This window comes from Vanessa atalanta, chromosome 4 (assembly GCF_905147765.1).
Source record: "Vanessa atalanta chromosome 4, ilVanAtal1.2, whole genome shotgun sequence".
Classification (NCBI taxonomy): Eukaryota; Metazoa; Arthropoda; class Insecta; order Lepidoptera; family Nymphalidae; genus Vanessa; species Vanessa atalanta.
The window spans coordinates 452,503-477,110 of NC_061874.1; the positions used below are offsets into that span (position 1 = coordinate 452,503).

The following is a 24,608-nucleotide window of genomic DNA, read 5'->3' on the forward strand; positions in this document are numbered from 1 at the left end:
GGTTACAATATTTAGACAGCACTTCCAGCTCACATGCAATTCAAGTACTGATTTGCTACACCTTCCTCTTCAGAGCAATAAACATATGGTTAAACTAAATATAGCTCTAATCCCTACGGTGTACATTTGTACGGGACCCACATGTTTGCAAGATGGCGGGACTCACCTTACTGAGCGGATTGTGGACGAAAAAATTACTTCTTGAGTTACAGGATGCACTTTCACAGTATTAGGGCTTAAGATAAGAGTTTTATTTAAAACTAACTTTTTACTTTACGGTTTAATCCAAGATATATATACTATATCATCCGTATATACTATTATATACTGGTAACCGTCCCGATTTCGTATGAAATAAAAACATACAAAGTTACCCAGTTACAATCAACACGATATCTCCAAAACTATAGGTCTTGATATTTAATATAATTACTCTTTTCGTGCCGAATATCGATGCTAAGAAACTTCGAACATGTAATTTTATTTGGATTCTCTTCGAATCCAGTATTTTAAGAGTAACGTTATGATCAATAGTTCAATCCCTGGGGCTCAAAGCGTGGAATTTGACAATACTGTAACCATCCTTAACGGTAACACCAAATAATGTTTCAAATCTGACCAGTAGTTCTGAGCTCAGAGAGAACTGTACCAGCTTTATAAATAATAGTTAAGATACAGTTTAATTGGCAATCGATTAATATAAGTTCAGATATATTAATAATAATTATAAGTGTTGTCATAAATCGTTTTTTGTTTTTCATTTGTTACTAGCGACCCGCCCCGACTTCGAGCGGGTGAATTTCTATAATAAAAAAAATGATATGATTTAAATATAATTAACACCCCCTAGCATTCAAGAATAATGTAGTTTTAAACCAGTAAACATTTTTAGAATTAGTTCATTAATTCCGGAGATAACTCTTTATAATATTGCGTTTAGATTTGTGTACTTTATTTTGTAAATACAATAAATTCACTTACACGCTTCATTGATACTAATTTATTAATGAAATATTAAACTTATCACAATGTATGCGTTTATTTTTCAATATTTATACGATAATTGTTTAAAAAAAAGTTGTAGTGGTATTTTAAATTTAATTGTTGTTAATTCAAAACCAATTATAATTTAATAACAATAATAATAAAAGTATCTCAACCATTTCGTTTACTTTTAAAAAACATTTTATGCCCTCTTGAATAGTATCCTACTCCTTTACTTTACCCGGCTTTTCAGCAGAACTAACGTGGTCACGAGCTAACTGAATAATATCGTTTAAAGCCAAATATATTATATGAAATGGTTAGTTACACCGCGAAATGTTAGTGTCTTCATAACAGTGTTATAAATTGTTCTTAAATACGCCTTACAGCCTCTATCACACCATTTCGCAGTTTCTAACATTGCTGCATGAGTGACACAGGCGTTTGCGTTCCGAAGAAATACCGAAGCTTTATAATATAAGTACACTAAAAAAGATCCAGTAAGATTACTTATTAAGAAGTTGGTTTGCAGTTTAATATAAATATATAATATAATTATAAGAGTTCATGGCAGTCATGCGACACTATCATATCCGACACATGTGGGTTCATGACGATTTTTTTTTCAGCACTGAACACGAGATGTATTATAAACGTATATCTGTTATAGCTCAGTGGTGGTTGGCTGGATTTGAACAGGCGATCTTCGTTTACGATAATTATTATTACCAAAAATACTCGCATCCAATTAAATCTGATAAAGTTTACATATGTCATCTTACTATAATAGAAATCAACCTTAATATCAAAAAGATAGGAGCGATAATCCAATAAACACCATATGGTTATCTAGTTTTATAGATTACTACGATACTGAAGAATGGTCATAGAAGTGGCGCGTGCCATAACACAAAGCATAAAGGCAGCAGGCAGCTGGCGTAGGCGAAGTCGTATATACACAGAGGTTGCTAGTGTGTGTTCCCGCCAGTCCGCCTACATAGACAGCCACTAGCAAAACTCACGTTAATTAATAATATCTATCTCTTGATTCGCTCAAGTAAACTGCTAACAAGATGTTTCCGTTAAAAATACAAACACTTATCATTTCATTCGCTAATTGACTTGAGAGGTCTTAAGTAAAAAATAAACAGTAGCTTATAGCTTCTAAAATTTAGAATTAATGATAAGTCATCTACACTTATATTATAAAAAGGTATAATTATTTAATTTAAGCTACATTATATTCTGTGCTATAGGGAAAAATAGATTTGTACCTAGAAAATGTTTTTTTTTATTAATAACACTTGTAAAGTACTTTTTTTTAGAGATATTCTTTTAAATTTAAAATCGTATTTCCAGTAAACAGAATTATGGCTCACAGTGTAATAATTTATCCCAATAGTATTAAGCATCCCCTGCGCCAGCGCATTCCAAATTCCTTTGCAACACGCGAACGGTTTTAAGCCCGTTATTTCACATATGTATCTATACACATTTCATCTAAATAATGCATGTGTGCGTGCTGCACTCACACAGTAACATGTATCGTAGTTGGGTGCGACACCCCATGAAATTATTGCCCGTCGCTGTTCGCGGAGTAGACCATCGTACAAGTTTAATATTTTATTTGTAAAATTAAATTTGATAGAGAAAAAATATTAAGTAATAAACGTACTTAAATATATCGTATACTCTATTTTAAAAACTAATACATATGATTGAATAAAGATAATTGTAATATCATGAATGCGTCAATATTATCGGATATTATAATTAAATAAATGTAATATCGTGAAATAAAATCTTAATCGAAATTCTTCTACGATATCTCCGAGTAAATTAATTAAAAATACTAAATAATAATAATAATCTAAATATATAAAGTGTAAAATAATTAATATTTTTCCAAAAATAAATTGTACGATGAACAACGACGCCGCTCCATTCCGCCCTTTGAATTGAAGGGCATGTGTGCAACTAGTACACGTAAGTACTACCCCTGTTGATCCCCCCGCGAGCCGCGAGCCACCCCAGGTGCGGCTGCATGGCACGCGCCATTCCTGTCGCGACCGGCGCTCTGACGCCACCTTAGTCCACACATATCCTGGTCATAGTCTAGCCTAACTAGCTACCGTTTTCCATCTATCCGAGCTGGAACTAATGCAAAGTAAACAGTTATAATATGTTAAAAAAGCAAATCATTCTTTCATAATGAGTTCGATCGGCGTCGTAGTGTTCCGCAACTCACCGCTAAAGACGCAGGTGTTGCAGGAGTCCGTGAATAATTCCATAAATATAAACAACAACGACGTGAACAATGTGAAACGTGAAATTATTATAGTGAGGAAGAAACAAAAAGTTCAATCTCCACAAAACACAGTTTCAGTGACATCATTAGTGCGTGCTAACGAACCCGTGAATTCCAATATTCTGGTGAAAAGACCGCGTCTCCGTGAAAATTCTCTCGAGGAGGCTTCTCGTACCCCGACTCCTTTGGCGGTAGCGCGACGAAATGCGCGGGAAAGGAACAGAGTACGTCAAGTCAACGACGGCTTTGCTGCTTTACGCCGTCACATACCGGAAGAAGTCGCTTCTGCATTTGAAAACGCGAATTCAAATAAAGGGCCAAATAAAAAGCTTAGCAAAGTAGAAACTCTGCGCATGGCTGTGGAATACATTCGCAATCTCGAAACTCTTCTCAACATTGGCCACGCTGACAAGGAAAATTTTACGCGCCCATCTATGGAATCATTTCCATCACCGGCATCGTCATCTCCAAGAGAAAACAGCCAGGAAAGAAGTTATTATTCATTAAACTCACCTGCTTTAGACGATGAAGATGTGGATGAAGATGAATTAGACGGATCACTTCACCAATTGCCACCTCAACAATACATTAACTTGCAAACTTCTGAAACATTTCAGCTAGTTTCTACTCCTCATTTATACGAGGAGGAAGATGGTGCTGGACAGCCACTCACCCCGTCGTCAGACCTCCTTGGACAAGATGAATTGAATACTCACGTTCTAGACAGTCATTTTCCTTTCCCGAATTCAGCTGAACAGTTTACAGTTATTCCTGAACAAGCCTACTGCAGCGAAACAGATGGGGATTTCGAAGTGAAATACGCGGAAACGATTCACCAGCAGATCAATTCGAACTTCGAAGAGGAATCTGAAATGCCTTTGGATGCGATAAATCCCGACTTGATGTTATCCAACAATCAATACAAATTTAAAGAGGAGACAAATGGCTACCTGGATATTCAGCAATACGACGATGTTGAACTAAAAAAAGAACTCCCCGACATCCAAGTAACCCCCGAAGATCGAGAGCAGTTTGAAGAAACGCTTAAATGGTGGCAAGAAAAGACCAGACAAGCCCGTTTACTGTCAAAAAATGGCAATTAACGGATTAGTATTTAATGTTTAGAAAATATTCCTTAAAGAAATTAATTCCAATGTAAATATATTGCAATTATTTAAACAGAAAAAAAAACATACAGCTGTCGTTGCCAAAGAGTGTACTCGACGCGGGCGCAAGGTGTTCTGTAACGGTCACTCCTCGCAACGTTGATTAAAATACTGTAGAGTTAGATGTTTAACATTTAAATATGGTATAACTTATATAAACAATTCTATTAATAATATTATACACCTATATAACTTTATATATGTTAGTTAGAATGTAGCTGAAGTATATTGTATAATTGTAATTTGCTTACTAACGATGGTGTTATAACAATATACTAAACTTAATCATAGGTTATTATATAAGTATGTACATAAAGGTCGAATAGGGCACCTAATAAAAATACAAATTATGATAATTACCCAGCACTGTGCCTTCAACTAAAAGTTATGTGATGTTAGATAATAGGCTTAAGTATAATAAATAAAAAGGTTTATCGACACCTCGTGATTTAATTTATAGTACGACCTTTAAATAACAGCCCATATACATTTTCATCTAATTTTCGACATTCGATAATCTTAATCACACTCTTAATGCCACATCTTCTGAATAGCAACCCCTTGAAACAAACCCCTATGGTAATGCAGCCAAATTGCTGAACGTTAAATGACCTACTTAAAATGCTTTGTGTTTCAAAAAGCCGCCGAGCCAGTTCCACTGCGTACAATAAACTCTGGTTAGTGTTAAATTTAACAGGCAGTTCAAATTATTTGACTCAATCGTTAAATTAAATATTAAAATAATATCGCATATTTTGTTTTTATTATAATTGCTTATTAATAATAGACAATAAATTGTAAAATAAAATGTTTAGCGTTATTTCACATCGAATTCTATTTATTATTTAACTATTTGCCTCTCGTACCTTGAGAGGTAATCGTCGGTGTAGATTGCCTGTAAGTGAGACTGGTCCCAAAGTTTGGCCCAGTAACGGTTAGGCTGTAACGCCATTATGATTGTAATGCGCTGCCGTTACTCGTCTAAAAAATACCAGATTTCAAGGGAGATGAAAAGAATAGGAGCATTTTGGGAACGGGTATTCGAACGTACGCTCGATGCAAATTAACCGTTTTTTTTATTGTTTAAAACGAATAATTTACTCAGTCGTGTTCTTGTACGATTTAAAATAATTTTGAATAAATATAAGATGTAAATGTTTTAAAATGTGTTTACGTTTATATGTATAGATAAAGTTAAGTGTTTTATTCGCATTATTTTTAAAAAATATTCTTAACAGTTTAATTATTACAAAAGTCTTATTGATTTGTTAGCGATAATTTGTGCAGCCAACTGGGACTTTTGCGTAAAGAGCCGGGTCCAAAATATCTGATAAACAAGATCTATATTTTAATTACAATCACACTTTTCTTGTAATAAAAACTATTTTAAACAAACACCCGGGACGATTTATTGCGACTCTCTGTGAGAAGCAGCAGAGAGGGCCTTACGAAAAAAAATAGCCTCATTTCGGCAACTGTTTTTAATTGTTATATTCTTGTTAATTCACGTAATCAAGATAGTTTGCATACCGTTCTAAAGATACTTTAATGGCAATCAATTCTTCATTTTTCATAAATTAAATTACGTTTTGTTGCTGCCTACAAAATAAAACATTCATATTAAACTACTAAACACAATCAAATAATGGAAAGATAAGTACGGACACCTCGTCTGCGAAAAATATAATTATATAATATATAAACCCTAAAAAAATAATAGCAATAAATTATCTGAATTACTAATAAAAATATTTAACTAGCGGCCGCGTGAATTCAGTTGGTACTTACTATGAGAGTACATACCTGTGCTATGTAAAGCAACAGGTTTGCGTTATTTCAGCCTTAAATGTTATTACTAAGAAAATATAAGGTATATAAATTAGCTTTCTAATAGTTGATGAATTATTAAAATCGGTTCATGTTTAGAGTTTATCGTATAAAAGCAAACAAATCTATAGAAATACTAACATAGTAATTCTTCTCCCATCAAATCTCACACAAGTTGCGAAAAATGGCAACCATTTACTTTGTTTAATAACACAACTTTGTTGAGCGTGCGTCCGGTTTCCGGGAGCGTTGAGAATATTAATTTCTTATATTTTTTCATCAAACGTCGTCATATTTTAGGGTGCATCGTTGCACGCTATTTTGGCTTCTATTTAAATATTTTCCGCTCCATTCGTCAGGCACTATTCCTCATGATTAGTGTTTTAGATACACGTGAGCGAGCAGCGAAATTAATGCATTTTGAAAACCATTAAACTCTTCCAGGTAGCGGCAAAATAAACAAGATCACTTAAAATATATATATATATATATTAATAAACATTATTATCGTTGTAAATTAGAATTAAAAATACTGTATAAGGTTGTTTTAAGTGACGTGAACAAATAAATCTTTATTGGGGATTAGAGATTTTTAGCCAAAATCCGTGGGAAGAGAATAAAATATCCAATCTTTTGAAAAGTTTATGATTATATATAAAAGAATCCTTTATCGATGGAATGGTGAATATTCAGCTCCGTAGTATTGCTGTAACTCTATCTCATAATCCCAAAGACGAGAATCGAACACGACAACAGAGATTCCATCAATAGCAAAGGAGTGTAGACACTAACACCTTTCAGGCTTCTTGAAATCAATTGCTTTTTAGTAGTTCGACCCAGGAATAAAATCTAATACCTCGGAATGTGTTTATGTATGAGCTAACTAGAGCTCCAGCTATGCGATAGTTGCTGATTCAATGCTCACCTCACAGACACGCACACAAGCAAGTCTATTGACTGAGGTGACAATAGAATTCATACACAAAAAATATACTTTTATTTGCACCAAAATACAAAAAAGAAAGAAATAACCCGAAATATAGAATCGCTATATTAAAGCAATAACTTTATTAGTATAAATAATAGTATATTAAAGTAATTAGGAGCAGCAGACACGTAAAAGCCTACTGCAGGGTTTGGCGCTTATTTCGTAGAATTTTAGAGACAACGAAAACTGAAGGGTCCTTACTGCACGCATTTTAAAAACAAGAGCGTCTTAATCTTAAGTACAGACTCTTCAAATAAAGTGTTAGGTAATTACTTTCGATAGCTTCCTTCAAACAAATTATCGTAACTATGTATTTTACTATACTATTTATATTTTCCATGTTAATCATAAGTAAATAAACAATAAAAATATTAAAGGCGTGGGAATAGAAAACTCAGCTTCGTATTATAAAATGTATTAATTGTTTATATACATTACACGAGGAAAAAATCTTGATCGATGCATCAAAAAGTCCGTTAGAAGCCGCTATATCTTTTGTTATTTTGGGGATTATAGCGGGAACGCCTAACATTGATACTATAAAGAAATTATTACATAAATCGTTAATGTTGAATACAATTTTATTTTTTAACTTAGATAAAATAAAATAAAAAATTACTAAAAATGTTGATGTTACATTTACTGAATAAAAATATTATCCTGTACCTAATAAAAAAGTAACAAAACTTGTTTTATAATATTGCTTAAATAACATACAGGACACATAAGATATCTATCCATATACAGTATATAAATAATATATATACCATACTATCTATTTCTCGCCCGGTTCACTGAGCGTAAATCAAGAGATGGGAATTTTATGCATTACAAATATATCTATGAAAATTTTCAGTATAACCCATCTAGTCGTTTCAAAGTTAAAGGACTAACATCTATTATAACATTTTAAAATGATCAGGAAAGTAAATAAATCTCTGCAAGTATCAAATCGTCGCAGGCAATCTACACACGCGAAGTAAAGTCAAAGAAGCTACCCTATTGTTGTAATATTTATTCTTGCGTGGATCTCTATTCGAGTCTTTCATCGAGGTCGCCTCCATTGTCGCAGGGTTCATGGGAACGAGCAAAAAACGGACTTTGCTTTGAGAATTACAACGTTCGAAACTGAATAAGCAGTTTTTCAACGCATTGCTTGCATAGATCCACGTGTTCAGAGATTAGAATGACGTCTATAATCTCAGCGTTCTATGCGAAGACCTTTGGGTCTTAGACGTATATAAATCGAGTTCACTAATTTATTTACTGATAAATATATAACTTTAGTTCAAACGACACAGCGTTGCAAAAGTACGATTAATACAAATACCGTAGCTGAATAGCCATTTAAAAGGATAAGGAAAAAATTACACATAACATCAGAGTGTACCTATTTCGCGACTTTAAAAAAACCATTATTAGCAACGCTGGTTTCGGTGTTCGCCTGTATATCTGTCACTTCGGTTACTTAAAAACAAAAGTATTTTCATTGATAATAAAATTCAGATCAAGATCCAATCGTACAATAAGAATATAAGTACATGATAGTCAATATATAGACTTGAAATGCACTCCGTTATAATTATTAATATAGTTAAACGCTTTAATCACAGGAGCATTCGATCATAGTGGATTTTTTTTACGTTATATAGCCCTTAATAAGAGTTACCAAATATATGGTTACTTCGCTTAAATATGTATACATAGAAAATATTTCCGTCGCGTTTCGTATTCATACTTTAGTGTAGACTTAAACTTCTTGCAACAGACGTAAATAAGATTATCTGAGATAGTAGACAGAGAAATTGCCAGGCTCCAAAGCCTGGTGCCGCCATACGGCATGCGACCGACGCAACGCAAGAACCATCTGGCAGACTCGGATTGTTACAAAAACCAATACTAAATTGACTACAGTAAACGCAAAAAGTCACGGTAACATATGCTTTTGTTTGACTGTAATTTGAAAAATCTTATTCGACGTATACGACCACCCTAAATAGATTATTAACTTACCTAACTAAACTAAGATATATATATGTACATTCGCCTACTTTTCTCTATTGTATTTTTTCTTATTTTTTATCCATATCAAAGAACGTGTTTACAATTATATTTATAGTTTCTATAATACGGAATATATTGCATGTTAAGTAAACTCATCGAGCAAGATTTATCTTTGTAAGAAATAAGGTTCAAAGTTAGACCAAAATGCAAATAAGTAAATCTATATAGTTTTGATTGAACACGCTTACCATACGATCTACCAGTTTTATAATTATATATCTCATTTATCAATGAATATAATTGATTGTTATAGAATTACAGGACGGAGCAGTAACGCTTGAACAGCTAGGAATTATATAAATCTTATATGATCGTTAAATTGATTAACTATAATTTTTGCGTATCACAATCGCAATATAAATTAATCCATGTTAAAAACATAAGGGTGTCTGAAATTAAGAACTCACTTTAGAACTAGGTTTGGCTAATTAAATATTTAAAATATTTGAGTATAACATCTTAAACAGAAACAAGTAAGATCGGGAATAAACACATAGTTCGATCGATTCGACAATTGTCAAAGAAAATATTACACAGTATGCGCGCAAACGAAGGGGCACTCTATCTTAAGCCGATAGTATGGCAAACCAAAACCACCTTAGAGAGTTGCACTTTCCAAGACTCGAGACTGTTCGCCCTAATTACTTATTGCCAAACATCAGGATGCGTCTGATAATTAAGTCATAGAAAATCGAATAATATATTATGAGTCTTAAGTTACTCACTATACCAAAGAGACAGAATATATGAGAATATATTTTAACCCCAAATAGGGACAAATAAAAGTACTTAGAACATATTCATGGCTATTTCCAGAGTGTCTAACAAAGTTGCTTGAATAACTTAAAATTGTATACTAAAAGTAATTATAACTAGAGACAGTATATTTTATACGAAACACGTATACAGATAATGTATAAAGTTCAAAGCGATCCAGCTCGTTTACATAAATGACAAGATAATAAACAGCTGATTTGAAATACAACTCGTAAACAATTCATTATTAATGATTCACGGCGCAAAATAATTAGCAACGTGTACTTAAGAGATATGGATCTGTGTCATGATCTCCTAAATAAAAAAAAAACATTTCCAAGGCGTTCGAAGCACACACCGCCCACACCGCCGATCTATGTATTCAGTCAAGTGTAGTCCCACCGTCTTCAAGTCATCGATCTGGCTGGAGAAGTCTCTATACGTCCATCAATCTTCCGACGTGACCAGCTCACTTCAACTACTAATTTTGCAAGTGCCGAATATTCTATTAATAATAGCATTGATCTTATCTTACAGATATTTCCCGAAGATAGCTTGCTCATTAGCACGCTGAATCCGCACCTGGAATCGTCTCGAATGATCTAGTCCCGCAAGGTGACTAGGACTAGGCCGCTAATAATTTATAGTGTAGAAATTATATCACTCGTTTAATTCACTAAACAAAAATAACATTTGGTGTACTTGCTAGTTCCTATATCGAATTGTTTAAGCATTTGTCCAATGAATCTTATAAAGCAGAAAAAAAAAGATTAATAATAAATAGTCGTGGTATTCTTGTACCGGTGTTGTCATAATAACTACAAAGTAACTTGTCTAACATTCTTCTAAAATATGTTCCTAAATCAGGCAGCCAGTGCTCATTAGAAACCGGTAATACCTAAGTAAGAACTATCTTCTAAATAACTGCCCATTGAAAGTTTTAATGCTTACCTATTCTTTATACTACAATTACTATTAGCTAAGGCGAATATGTTAATCAATCGTGTGACTAGTTTTTTTAAAGGTCATAGTATAATTCAGTCTGATAAGACAGTCACTATTCTGTAAAATTTTAATAATAAATTAAAAAAGAATAAATTATTCAAATTTCGAAAAATATTCAAAAAAATAAAATGTATAGAATAAAAAAAATCCTATTCTTAATAATAAAAGTTCTAACACTTATTTCAACAAAAATATACCTTTAAAAAAGGACGAATAATTTATTTACATATAATAAGTTAAAGTTGATCAGTAATTTATAATAGCATTTCAGGGCGAATTGCTACACTAAGAAGTCATTTAACATATTTTACTGACCCAAAATAGCTAACACAATAATTGTGTTAGCTATTTTGGGTCAGTAAAATCGCCATCATTAATAATTGTGGTTATACTGTAATGAATTACTTAACTGAAGTCATCGACTGACATAAAATGGGTTTATCACTAAAAGTAATATAAAATAGCAGTTTTCATTATTTGTTTATACCAAAGGAACGCAGATATTACGAGTATATATTGTATATTGTATGTTGCAATGATTAGTCAACGCGTCACTATGACAGTCTTTGTTTATCATATAACTAACGTTGAAAATATTCCAAAGAGATAACATTAAGATTGCCGAATGTCTAAACAACTATTGACTAAAATCAGCTCAGTTAACACAAACTTTACGCCAGAGAAACAAACCATTTGACAAAACAATTATAATTGTTTTGGATATATTTGAAATTGTGGCGATACCTATTAAACCATTGTTACTGCATTGGAATATTATTTACAATAAGTATGTGCGTAATTCTCGTTAAGTTCCTCATTAAATCAGTCAGATTGCCTGTAGTTATGCCAAGTAATTCTCAATATCACTATTATTTATGAGAGTGAAAAAATAGAAAGTGCACCTGTGTTTACGCACACACACTTGTTTATTAATAACGATTATTTGTATATAGTCAAGTTCATCAGTGATTTTAGAGACATAAATACAGATCATCTCATCATCTCTCAGCCGATGGACGTCCACTGCTGGACATAGGCCTCCCCCAGAGATCGCCACAACGACCGGTCTTCTGCAGCCACCAGCGGCTTCCCGCAACCTTCACCATTATATAATAAATTTTATAATATAATATTATATAATATATTTTTAATCTAAGTTCAAATACAAATATAAACATGCAAATCTTGTAAATAATAAATTCATTAGAAATATAAATTTACGCTGCTGTTGAAGTTTGTATATAAGTATATAAGCTAATTAATATACGTACTAGATATTCATACAACTAATCCACTTATTTAAAATATTTCAAACACCTCGCTAAAATAAACCAAGCCACGATTAGTCCCGTTTAGTATATTATTATCATGACCGATTTCTTGCGTAAACATTTTTATTTCGCATAAATAATTCATTACATGTGATGTTATTGCGTTCGTACTTTACAAGTACAACATTATATTTTGATTTAAAGCTATAACTATATCACAAAATATCCATTAATATATTTAGAACTATGTGCATGTATTTCCTATATAAAGTATAGACAAGTATTCATACTGATGTAAAGTATGTGTATGTAAATGTTAATGTCTCCACTTAAGATTGTTCGGAGCCTTTTTCACCGCTCTGCTCTAGTGCGGATTGGTTGATCTATCAAATCAAATCAACGGACACATGTAGGAAAAACCATCGAGTACGATATATAATAATAAACAATAATTAGACTTATAAATATTCAATGATAGTGGCCTTGGTTTGAACCAATTCTTGTTTGCATTGGCCATTGAGACAATTCAGCTATGTGTCAAATATATTTAAAAATGTGTGTGATTGTCAAATATATTTAAAAAATAAGCGATTTCAAATAGAATGTGTTATTTAGAGTTGTCGTATAATTATGCTCTTAATATTAACAAAATTTCGAATTATTATAATAGTCTCTGTATTATATATTTTAACATCGCTAATATTAAGCATGTTGTTTCATGAAGACCAGTTTAAAAGTTAGATAATTGTTTACTAGTTTATAATAACTGTAGCGCGTCCGTAACAAAACGTGTTCCAGCTAATATACTGAACCCTATGTTTAAAATATAAATGCGACGGACAAATGTGTCATCCACCAAAGATAAACTTGTATAAACACATATTAAGTATATTTATTTTTTATTTAAAATAGGAAGTCAGAAAATCGAAAACAAATTTAGGTATAATTTATTAAAATTTTCCTACGAGCACTTAATGCTACAAACACGGTTCAGAATATATGTATATTATATATAGACGATCCGAAAATATATTCCAAAGACATTGTTTTCCAAACATTTGACAATTAATTCGAATAAGTAACAGAACGTAATATACTTATTTGATTCAATATCAGAGTCTACGTATTTCTATATCTTACTGTACTGAAGGAATTAAAGGTTATTAAATTGTACACACTAAGCTTATCCAAGAGTAAATAAAGCATTCTTTCATCAAAAACAAACAACAGATAAAAACAGTAACCGAGTGAGGGAAAAGTAGATTGCTAGTCGACGATAACGCATATGTTTATCTCGAGAACTTTAAATTGTACGCAGTTACGTTAAGAACAAGTCGAACACATGTATTGCATAAGGACAACAATTAAGAGATACAAAAATAGAATCGAGAGTCATGTGTGATTCAACCAGGAAACGCGAGATAAAAGAGTGTCGCAGTTATGACAATGTTGAGAAGGGCTCAGAGCTCCTACCCTATGATGAAACTATTTTTTTTCTTTCCGTCTCCGTTGATGAGTTGTCTTGTAAGTTCATTTGAATATTAAAAGAATATATATCTTTAAAACGATTACAATTACAATAAAAAACCTTTACAAAAAAAATTAACATATTATTCGGCAATAAAACTTAACAAGTCGAAGCACCTATAAAATAAGCGTTTGATTTTAAGATGATATTGTCGTCTTTGTCTTTGTATATAGTTAATGACCGCTCATAACAAAAACTAGTGTGTAGTAAAATATAAAATTGACTATTTCTGCCGTGATAAAAGCTGTAAACAATAATTAAGATAATATATTTTATAATAAATTTAATTTGAATGTCAAATGTAAAAAATTAAAACATTAGATACAAGTATTATACATTTACGATAGCTATTTCAGTAATTATTCCCTTTAAATAATAAAAAATACCCCATTACCAGAACCGGAATCACGGAACAACGTTACACGTGCACGCAGATTTACGTGCACAGTTCAACTATGATTCCGCACGTCAGACACATGTCACAGAATTTAAATTACTCAAAATATATCCGAACAATAATCGTTACTTCCGATCAAGTCATTACTTATGTAAGTTTTGAAAAAAAACGACGTAGGGTCAATGCTACGGTATATGTAAATACATTATTCCATTGAAATAAACTAAATTCCATTGAATTAAATAAAAAGCGATCACGGCTTTTAATATCGGTAATAATAATTAGTATTGTTGTGTTTCAGCTTGAAAGATGAGTGAGCCGGTGTAACTACAGGTACAAGGGACATGACATTAGTTTCCAGGTGGTCCAGTTTCCAATATATACCAAATAAAAAAAGACTATTTTAGTAAGATGAATCATTACTTAACAAATATTTATATATTTTATTTAAATAAGCAATTTGAGTCACGTTAAAGGATTAACTTAAATGTTATACTGCCTTGAAAACGACAAGATATCCAAAAGTGACTCGCAGGTTTTGTATGGTAATAGCAATAAAGAAGTCTATGGTTTTATTTTATCTTTTATTTTTTAAATTAAACAATTGAAGACAAAGACAAAAATATCTACAGTATTTTATTATATTAACGAACACCAAGCCGAGAATTTGGGAACTTGTAATAAACTTTTACTTATTATTTATTAAAATGATACTATTATTGTCTCAGATCACAAAACAAAAATATACGGAGCTCGTGGAGCAATATAGTGAAGAATCAAAAGCGACTACAAATTCCCAGTAGTGTGAAGCGAAACCTATTATGTTCAATCCGTCAATAATAAAATAAATTAATCAATTTCTTTAGAACTACACTGCCGGCAATTAGCATTTTCTATTAATTTTGTATTCGCTGTTGTTGCTTTACTATAATATTCACCGCTCTGTTGTTTTATAATCTGAGATTATACTGAATCGAATAAAATCGGAATCCTTTATTAACTACTGAAGCATTAAATTTACTTGTTGATTGTACAACTACAGGTATTCTGTTTATTGGTTTTCTGAATTTGTATAAATAAATTATATATAAATTACAAGGTTTGCTTTGAAATGTCTCACTACTGGGCTAAGGCCTCCCTCTTGAGGAAAATGTATATATATACCCACCACTGACACCCGACTCAGGCCTCGCCACTTCACTAACGAAAATACAATAAATTATAAGGATTTAAACCCGAAATTTCAACAAACATTTACGTTTCTTTAACACTGGGCCATCTCCGCATCTCATAACATCTCCAGAGGTACAATTCCATAATAATATTTTTAATCTTAACATTATGTGTATAATTTATTTTTCCTTTATTAAAATTATAATATAATTTTACATCTTCTTAAATTAGTAATTAGATTTTAACAACTATTTGAGCATTACGTCTAAGATATGTTTTTATCAAACTTATGTTTAAAAGCTTCATAAATCAATACAAATTTCTATAATATCTTGCTTTACATTACAACTCCTCCCGCTGCGGGTGAGCCTTTGAATTATTCTAGTATTTTTTATACAACTCTAATTGATAGCACGTGTGCGACTTCCGCTCTGCCACGTGTCTTATTGTGAGTTATTAAATATTCGTTCCGCTCCGAGCGAGGCATCGCTCGCCCTGGCGATGGCACGATATGCAAGTGGTGCATAATAAACAAATGAAAACACAGGAACTACTTGACGTGAAAATAAAAGGCAATTTTGACGCTCTCCCCGAATCCTCCCCCGCTCTGTCTTGAGTTCCGTACGTCGGTATTATTAGCCTCTTTTCCTTTTTTAGTCAAATCCTTGGCATTTCATTTAAACGAACATCGAAGTACAAGTTTTCTTAATCATATACAATAGAAAATGCAAATATATTAAATTCAGACGCAATATCACAGTATGGTAATATGGCAAGCTTGTTAAGGAGATCACAAAATACAGTTTTTATTAGAATATGAATCCGAACATAATTGACGCTAGCAGTTATATCAACATTGCGTAATCTTCTACGATATAAAGACTTAATACATAATTTGCTTAGTCAAAGATAAAAACCAATTATAAACTTTATCGCTTCAATTTACTCTGTATATAAAATATAAATAACGATTCCTCTCATAACTCTGCGGTTATCTAAATATAGCCGTTTCCATGCCCCAGATGTTTTCCTGATTTTTTGCCTCCTTCAGAAACATGTCGCGTTCCGACGTGGGAATTTCTGGTCTCCGATAGTGTCTCGCAGATGTTGGCGAATCATCGAGAGGCGTACACTTCGAAAGGTCATATACACGTGTCAAAACAGGAAGACGTGTGTAACATAGCGACGACGCGTGCCACTTGTCCGTCTCTAACGTACTGTGAAATAGACCTCAGGTTTTTATTAGCTAGGGTGCATCGAAGCGACTCAAATCCACTTTGTCTTACAACAATGCCGCTTTTAAATTAAACGAATAATTTAAACAAATAATTAATAACAAATTATAGTAATATATGACGTGATATTATCGAGACATTAATTTAAATTATAGGACAATTATTTCAATTAAACAATCAAAACATTTCGTAAGCGATAACACGTATCACAAAGATATACGAACATTACTACGTTATTAAATCCATGTATATATTTCGTAATACTAAACGATACTTAACACGATTTATTACAATGCCCTCTATTAATTTTAAAACATTATCTTACTGGGTTAAGTAGTTACCTCTATTAATAATCTCAATGTCATTTAGTTATTAAAATATTACCAAATAGCATAAACGTACATACATAAATACCAATTATATCGAATACAATAAAGGTATATCATTAAGATAAATCCTTTGCAATAAGCATTTTCTTATAGCTATCACACTGACGTTTAAAATAAACTTAAATATTATTACATATTATTTGAACACACGACCTCCCGACATTGTAATTATACGTTCACACAATCCTTATCTTTTCTTTTGCTCCTGTCTCCGTATCGGAATTCTTCGGCTATTTGTAATAATGTCTTACCTTTTGTTTCAGGAAGACAAAAGTATAAGAATATTGTTCCGAATAACGTTGATAATCCATAAAACAAATAAGTCCCCTCGTATCCTATCCCTTGGAACATGGCGGGTGCAGTTTTTATTGTTCCGAAGAATGCGACTGACGTCATCATAACGCTGATACCAGATCCCAAGCCCTTCGTTTCAGTTGCGAATAATTCTCCAACCATGTTCCAAGGTAACAATGATATTCCCAAATTAGACACAAATATATATATCGCCATTAAACCTAAGGATATGGTTGGAGATATATGTCTTATAATACGTTTTTCTACTAAATATAAGTACATTGCAAGTAGTATCAGAGACAAGGTTGTGAAGATACCACTGAATATAGCCAAAGGCCGTCGTCCTTTTTTCCTCAATAAAACGCAAGCTATTACTAAGGCAATCACTCGTAAAAGATCCGTTGCCAACATTGCCGCATAGGTGTGCGAACTGTTACCAATAAGCACTTCCATAATGTCGGTGGTGTAAGCGCAGATTACATTTATCCCTGACAGTTGAGTTATTATGAAGAACACTATCATTATACACAGGGGCTTCCAAAATTCAGGTTTTTTGATATTTTCCGTTAATGTTGCCAATTTGCTCTTCTCTTCTCTCTTCTTAGTCTGATCTGCTATCATCTTCTCCAGTTCAGATTTCATTTCCGGACTTGTACCTCTGTACCATTGGAAGGACTGCACACACCTGTCGATTTCGTTCTTAGATGCCAGCCAAGCCGGTGATTCCGGTGCAAAATAAAGTATAATGCATCCAAGTAGAGGGAACGCACCGCAAAGCAGCGAAGCGTGACTCCAATGTAAAAACGTTCCAAACAAGTGAGACATGAAGACACCTGACGCTATACTTAGGGAGAGACCGGCTAAAAATAGTCCTCTGTAAGCCGGTGAGCTAATTTCTCCAACAAAAACTGGCCCCAATGGACCAAGCCAACCTTGACAGAATCCTGTAATGAATCTTCCAAATAGTATGAAATTTATGTTTCCGGCAAATCCAATGATGGTCCAACCACCGATGTAAAACACTGATAGTAATATCTGTGATGCTCTTCTTCCCATTCTTTCCATTAAATATCCGGATATCATGTTTCCGAATAACAGAGCAAACGACGCCATAGCCGCTGAAAGGAATTATAAAACAACGTCATTAAATGCTTGCACAATTTTTACAATATCTCGTAAATATTTTCAAAACCTAAATAAACTTTATGCAATAAAACCAAATACTTTTACGAGCACTATTGAATTGGGAATTAAGAAGATTAAATTAATCTAAAGCCAACATAAAAAAGTAAATAATAAAATAACAGTCAATGAAAGTAATAGTCTTACATGTCTTAACTTGAACCCACTACGAGTATGACTTTCGTTCTTGCCACTGAGCCATCTTGAAAATTATTACATTGATTGGACTCGACATCTTAGTGCAGTATAGTTATATATGTGTGTCAAGAATACCTACCCACCCACGAGACCATTTCCGTTGAATATTTATGTTTCCCCTTAGCATGCTGTAGTTGAGGTATGAGGATTGCTGAAAACCCTGCGGTGGCTCCCGCACTGAAGGACAGCATAAACGACCCTAGAGCTATGAAGGCCTGAAACAGAGAGCATTACTCAGTTTAATTATTTAAGAAATATGTTACGTAAATCCTATGTAATCCTAGTTAACTTCTCGTCAAACATAAACGTGATAAATAATTGATATCGCTTACATCCACGCCGACTCAGAATATTATATAACTTGTATATTACGAATAGAAGAAATCGATAAATATGTGTTAGAGTTCTGCTGTGAAAGAATATTTATTTTTTTATTTTTGTTTGATATAATTAGACAGACGAGCAAGTTCATAGCAGTATAAGTAATGATTACCATTCCTTCCATCACCAATGTGCCACCAACCTTGGGAACTAAGATGTTATGTCCTTTGTGTCTGTAGTTACATTAGCTCACTCACCCTTTCAACCGGAACACAACAATACTGCTGTTTTTCGGTGGAATATCTGATGAATAAGTGTTACCTAACCAAACGGGCTACAAAACTCTACCACCAAGTAATTTTATAATTAAATTTAAATAATATAATTCAGTTTTAGATGTATAATATAATATTTATAATTTATTTATTATAGAAGAATATTAAATAAATCGTTATGAAAAAATTGATAACTTTCCCACGGCCCGTTGGTAGATACAAATTCATGACTTTCTATAATAAAGCAAATTAAAATATTATATAGAATTGGATACAATCACTGAGTTATTTATTGAAGTCTTTATTAATATAATATATGTCACGCAGTTTTGTATAAATAAAGTTATTGCCTAAATATTACAATAATTTATTCATATGTACATGATAAGTTCATTGACACCAAATTTTCAACTATCAATATGAACTTTAATTTTGAGTAAAGTGGTCACTGTCGGACCCAGTGCTATCTTGATGAACACCGCGGACTTAACCTAACCTCACGTTACGTTAATTCAATAAATGATTTTGTTAAAATAAAAATCAAAATATACTTCATTCAAATAGGCATTTACAAGAATCGTAATGTTACAATGCTAGTTTTAATATAAAGTAACTGGTTCAGAATATGGAATCTATCGAACCGGCAAGAAACTCATTAGTTACTATTTTTTCATAAATAAAAAAATACATTTAATAATAATGAACAATTATATTTATGTATCCTGTATGAACATTAACAAATATAATCCTGTACGGTATAATATGCCTTATATATTTTCTTAAGCCTGAGCTTTAAATTTAGTTATAGGTAAATGTATTACTATACGATTATTATTATTATACGAGTATACATATTCGTGTAAACATCATTTCTGAGCCAAGGTATAGAACTTTTAAGGTATTTGTATTTTTTTTTTTGTGTTATACGTATTGCGAAATTTATCGGATTATTGGCAAATTAGCAACCTGGTGGTAAGTACCTCTGCCCATCGGCGCTATTAGAAATATTCACCATTCCTCACACAGGCAACGCGCCAATAACCTTTGGAGCTAAGATGGAATATCAAACCGGAAACAATATTAAGATTTGCTGTTTGACGGTAAAATATCTAATGAGAGGGTGGTACAAATTAATTACAAACCTCCAGGTTACGTTTAGAGAAAGAGGCATCTCTTGCTAAGCACGGTTGTCAGAAAAAACTCATTCTTAACAATGTAATACTTAGTATGATTATATAAAATGTAAAGTTCCAAAGATGTAGGGTCAAAGAGTACTTTTAATCATTTTACTAATTATATAACATATATATGCTTGTTTCGCGAGACATTTTGCGTTATACGTTACAAATATATGATTACAATACACGGAGCTCCAAAAAAAAAACACCTCTATACTCGTATCTGGTCCACACGACGCATACGTTGCAATCATCATTATCGTAGCAGTGCACTGTACTGAGGAAATAAATGTTTCAAGTCGCCCTATCAAAAAAAGATAATGAGTGACAATTATATTCCCCTGACCGATTCGGTGATGACGGTCAATCCCAACGACCCTTGGGAGATATTGTAGTATACTCCGTCACTCTAATAATCCGATGGGACGGCGAACCCATAAAACCGGAATTGTTTAGACGCAGGACTTTACGTTCTTAAGTCCCAGGAATGTAATCACAACCAACAGACAAACTCCATTCTTTATATACAGAGAATTTCGCGACAGAAAAACATAATAACTTATAATCGACCGACTGAAACTCCAGACTTCGGAAACTTCACACCTATAAATTATAAATTTGCTACTAACCAATAAAGCCACTTCTGAAATGATATACAGACGACTCTCATGAGATAACGAAAACAGGTGGAACATTTGACATTGGTTTTTATGGTAAATAGAAACGTAAACCTCTATTTAATTTATGCAAGATTATTGTTTAACCAAATTCAAACTAGCCCATATTTGGTCATCATCTATTATAATATATTGTCGTGCTTGGTAGTGATTGATATCATCATATCTATAACTTCTAATCATTTGTGCCGAGATGGCCGAGTGGTTAGAACGTGTGCATCTTAACCGATGATTGCGGGTTCAAGGCTAGGCAAACACTACTGAATTTATATGTGATTTATTTGTCTTTATAATTCAATTCGTGCTCTATGTAGGAAAACATCGTCATGCTACATGTGTACCACCTACCCGCATTGGAGAAGCGTGATGGAATTAGCCCCAATTCTTCTCCCCGTGGGAGAGGAAAACTTAGCCCGGTAGTGGGATTAACAGGCCTAAAGACTGTGACTGTAACAGTTACAACACCTGCACTCATTCAACAGGAGAGTATTTCTAGGGAATGTTCAACTGTGTATTCAAAGAACAATAGCGAACATACCATCGGTTTATCTTTGTTTAGTTTTGTAGGTTATTATTGCAAAACACGTCATTTTTTCCGAACACTTATCTGACCCACACGACAAAGGAACAGCGCTGTCACAAAGGTCGGGTTATATAAATATATTGATATTATTGTTGAGATATATTTTTTTCATATATATGATACAAAAAAAAAATGTTTTGTGCTAAAATTAGGATAACTATGACAAATTTTCCACACATAAAATCGATAAGATTAACAATTATATTGGGGAGTGTTAAGAGCTATACAGTTTATCAAAATCGTTATAAATTACTGTATATATTTCAAACATCAGAACAAATGTGTCTTGTGTTATGTATTATCATAATTTACATTTCAAAATAAATAAGGCCAGAAGTCAACTGACGTAACGTCGTGTAAATTTAATATTCACATTTATTAAATTAATTAACTTTCTAAGCAATTGTAATAATTAGCATTATAGAATAGGGGGTTAAAGTTCATACAATGACGTGCAATGCTGTTTCCGCTAAAATGTAGAACAATAATTAATGTAAGTATAACTCACAATGCATCATCTTTAAAACAGTAGCATAAAATTACATGTTGAAATTTAAAACACCAGTTGTATCATTTTTATGATTTGCTATCGCGTTTTTTTTATTTTATTTATTCGAATATTAATAATACGTCCAAATAATAAAGTAAACAATAATTTCATAAGTATTTTAAGACGTATATGCCAAGAACAAAGGATATTATAAGTATTTAAAAGTAGCTTGGTTTATAACCTTTCGTTGTTGACTTCAAACCAGCTTCCCGAGGCAGTTGTTGACTTGCATACTCGGTTAAAACGTTAATTATTTTTGTATTTAACATCAAATCAAGGTCCGAATAGATAATTAAGACATTCGTTTTGAAATGCGACTTTTTGATTTTTTTAAAAAAATATATTTGAATTTGTAAAATTGATTGGAATAAATCATGTTAATTTAATTTAAAAAAAAAAAAACAAACGTCCTTTGCACGATCGGTTAAAATTGACCCCAAAATCAGTAATCTATTTCATTGTATTTGTATTTATGTTACTTCAAAAAGAAATAATATTTATTACATTATTTGGAAAAGTTCAATTGAAGGTTTACGAGCGAATGAAAACGATATCACATCAATTCTCAGCCTCCTAACAAATACGCAAACATTATATAACGCACCTGTCTCCAAAACGGCGAATGACTGGATTGTACTTCATCGTAGGTCTTCGAAGTCCTTTGTTCACCGTTGCTCTTAGCGTTACCATTCTCGTGTTCACTTACGTTTATTTTTTCTAACTCAGAGGCGGTCGCGCGGTCCATCGCGTTCCGAATCAGTGGTGATACTGTGTCGTAAGTCCGAAACGAGGGTTTTATGGAACCAATCAGATGTTTGATGTTCACTATCTTATCACTGACTCGTAAATACTCGCATTAAAGATCATTTCACGTTTCAATTCAACCGTCATTGTCAAGATCAAGAAAATTTAAAGAAATCTTTTAGAGCACCGAGCTGGAGGATCTCTATTTCATTCTAAAACGTGTTTCGTTATAAGCTCTCGACTAACGGAACCACAATATGAAAGTGCGTATTTTAAGCTCGGTAAAGTATTCTGATATGAAAAATGACCGGTGGTCTCGTCTATACGACCAAAACGAAGGAAACGCGTTTATGATTTATACTTTATTATACCTTTTTGTATAACTGTTTTATTATACATATTATGTCAACGATATTATTACTTTCATTTGAAATTTTATCTCTGGAATCTTCTTTATCTTTGCGTTCTTATCGTTTATTTTATTTTGTTTGAAATGTAATATTAAATTTCTTCAACATGAAAACATCGACATACAATGTTACTTTCATATCAATTTACATATATTATATTGGTACAAAATTCTTAAATAAAATTAATGTTTATTTGGTGCAACTAGTTCATTACATTTTAATTTAATTAACGTAATTATTAGAAAGTCAAAATAAGATTGTTTTAATGTTAATTAAGTAGGACAACTAGCTAATGTGCCAACTGACGGTAAGTGATCACCACCACCCCTAGATATTGGCGCTGTTATTACCTTTACACTGCTAATGCGCCACCTTGGGAACTAAGAAGCCTTTTGTTATACTGGTTCAGACGCGGAAAATATCTGATGAACGGGTGGTATCTACCCAGACGGGCTGGCACAAAACCCTACAGAACCCGTTAAGAACTTACACGCTTTGTATTACAGATTTATTCTCCTGGTTCAGTTGCTGTATAGTTTCGTATAAAAAATATAAAAGTAGGTTAACATCGCGTTCCTTTGTTTGTATACATAATGACTCACAGTGACTTTATTAGTTGTAAGCGTAAATAAAGGTAATAAGGTGTAAATTAAAATATATAACCTAATGATGACTAACTTACTTTTTAAATCCACTTAATTTTATTGATATAATAAGCAAAGAAGTGAACACTTGCAGTGAATGTTGAATTCTTATAATTCTAATGAGGTTATTGACACACATATTATATTATGTAATATGATACAGGTTTATGATATTTTTTTTATATTTCTGATGAACCTTTACCTTTAACAAACCAGTAGTTAACTTGCCACACAATAAAAAAAAACGTTCGACAGCAAAATATTCGATAATTTGGAACATATGATTAATTAAATTTCTGCAGTCGTTCGACTTAACTTAATGACACGAAAAGTAATAATAAAAGAAGTCCTTATACTGAACAAATACTTAGTTTCCTGTCCTTGGTTTAGTACTTATGTATAATTATACCTTTTTTATCAGTGCTGTGAGTTAGCTGCACAGAAAAGTAAGCTGCATCTTT

The 24,608-nt window shown here is 32.5% G+C and overlaps 2 protein-coding genes across 2 annotated transcripts; one reads left to right on the forward strand and one right to left on the reverse strand.

Annotated features, from left to right (window-relative positions):
- Positions 1-3,079: 3,079 nt before the first annotated feature.
- LOC125077890 (achaete-scute complex protein T8-like) lies at positions 3,080-4,444 on the forward strand. Its single transcript, XM_047690003.1, has one exon. It carries the CDS (start codon positions 3,196-3,198, stop codon positions 4,393-4,395), a length of 1,200 nt encoding a protein of 399 aa, XP_047545959.1. The 5' UTR covers positions 3,080-3,195; the 3' UTR covers positions 4,396-4,444.
- A 10,445-nt stretch (positions 4,445-14,889) lies between these two features.
- LOC125077709 (facilitated trehalose transporter Tret1-like) lies at positions 14,890-23,110 on the reverse strand. Its single transcript, XM_047689715.1, has 3 exons — positions 22,954-23,110; positions 18,845-18,980; positions 14,890-18,503 (listed from the first exon to the last, which is right to left on the reverse strand). Exons 1-3 carry the CDS (start codon positions 23,092-23,094, stop codon positions 17,260-17,262), a joined length of 1,521 nt encoding a protein of 506 aa, XP_047545671.1. The 5' UTR covers positions 23,095-23,110; the 3' UTR covers positions 14,890-17,259.
- Between the last annotated feature and the right edge of the window lie 1,498 nt (positions 23,111-24,608).

Bases quoted from the DNA above. Each gene is read 5' to 3' on its own strand.
- LOC125077890 (XM_047690003.1), top strand. From the start codon at position 3,196: ATGAGTTCGATCGGCGTCGTAGTGTTCCGCAACTCACCGCTAAAGACG.
- LOC125077709 (XM_047689715.1), bottom strand. From the start codon at position 23,094: ATGGACCGCGCGACCGCCTCTGAGTTAGAAAAAATAAACGTAAGTGAA. The intron at 18,981-22,953 runs GTGCGTTATATA...TCTCTGTTTCAG, and splicing joins ATTCGCCGTTTTGGAGACAG to GCCTTCATAGCTCTAGGGTC. The intron at 18,504-18,844 runs GTAGGTATTCTT...AATTCCTTTCAG, and splicing joins GGAAATGGTCTCGTGGGTGG to CGGCTATGGCGTCGTTTGCT.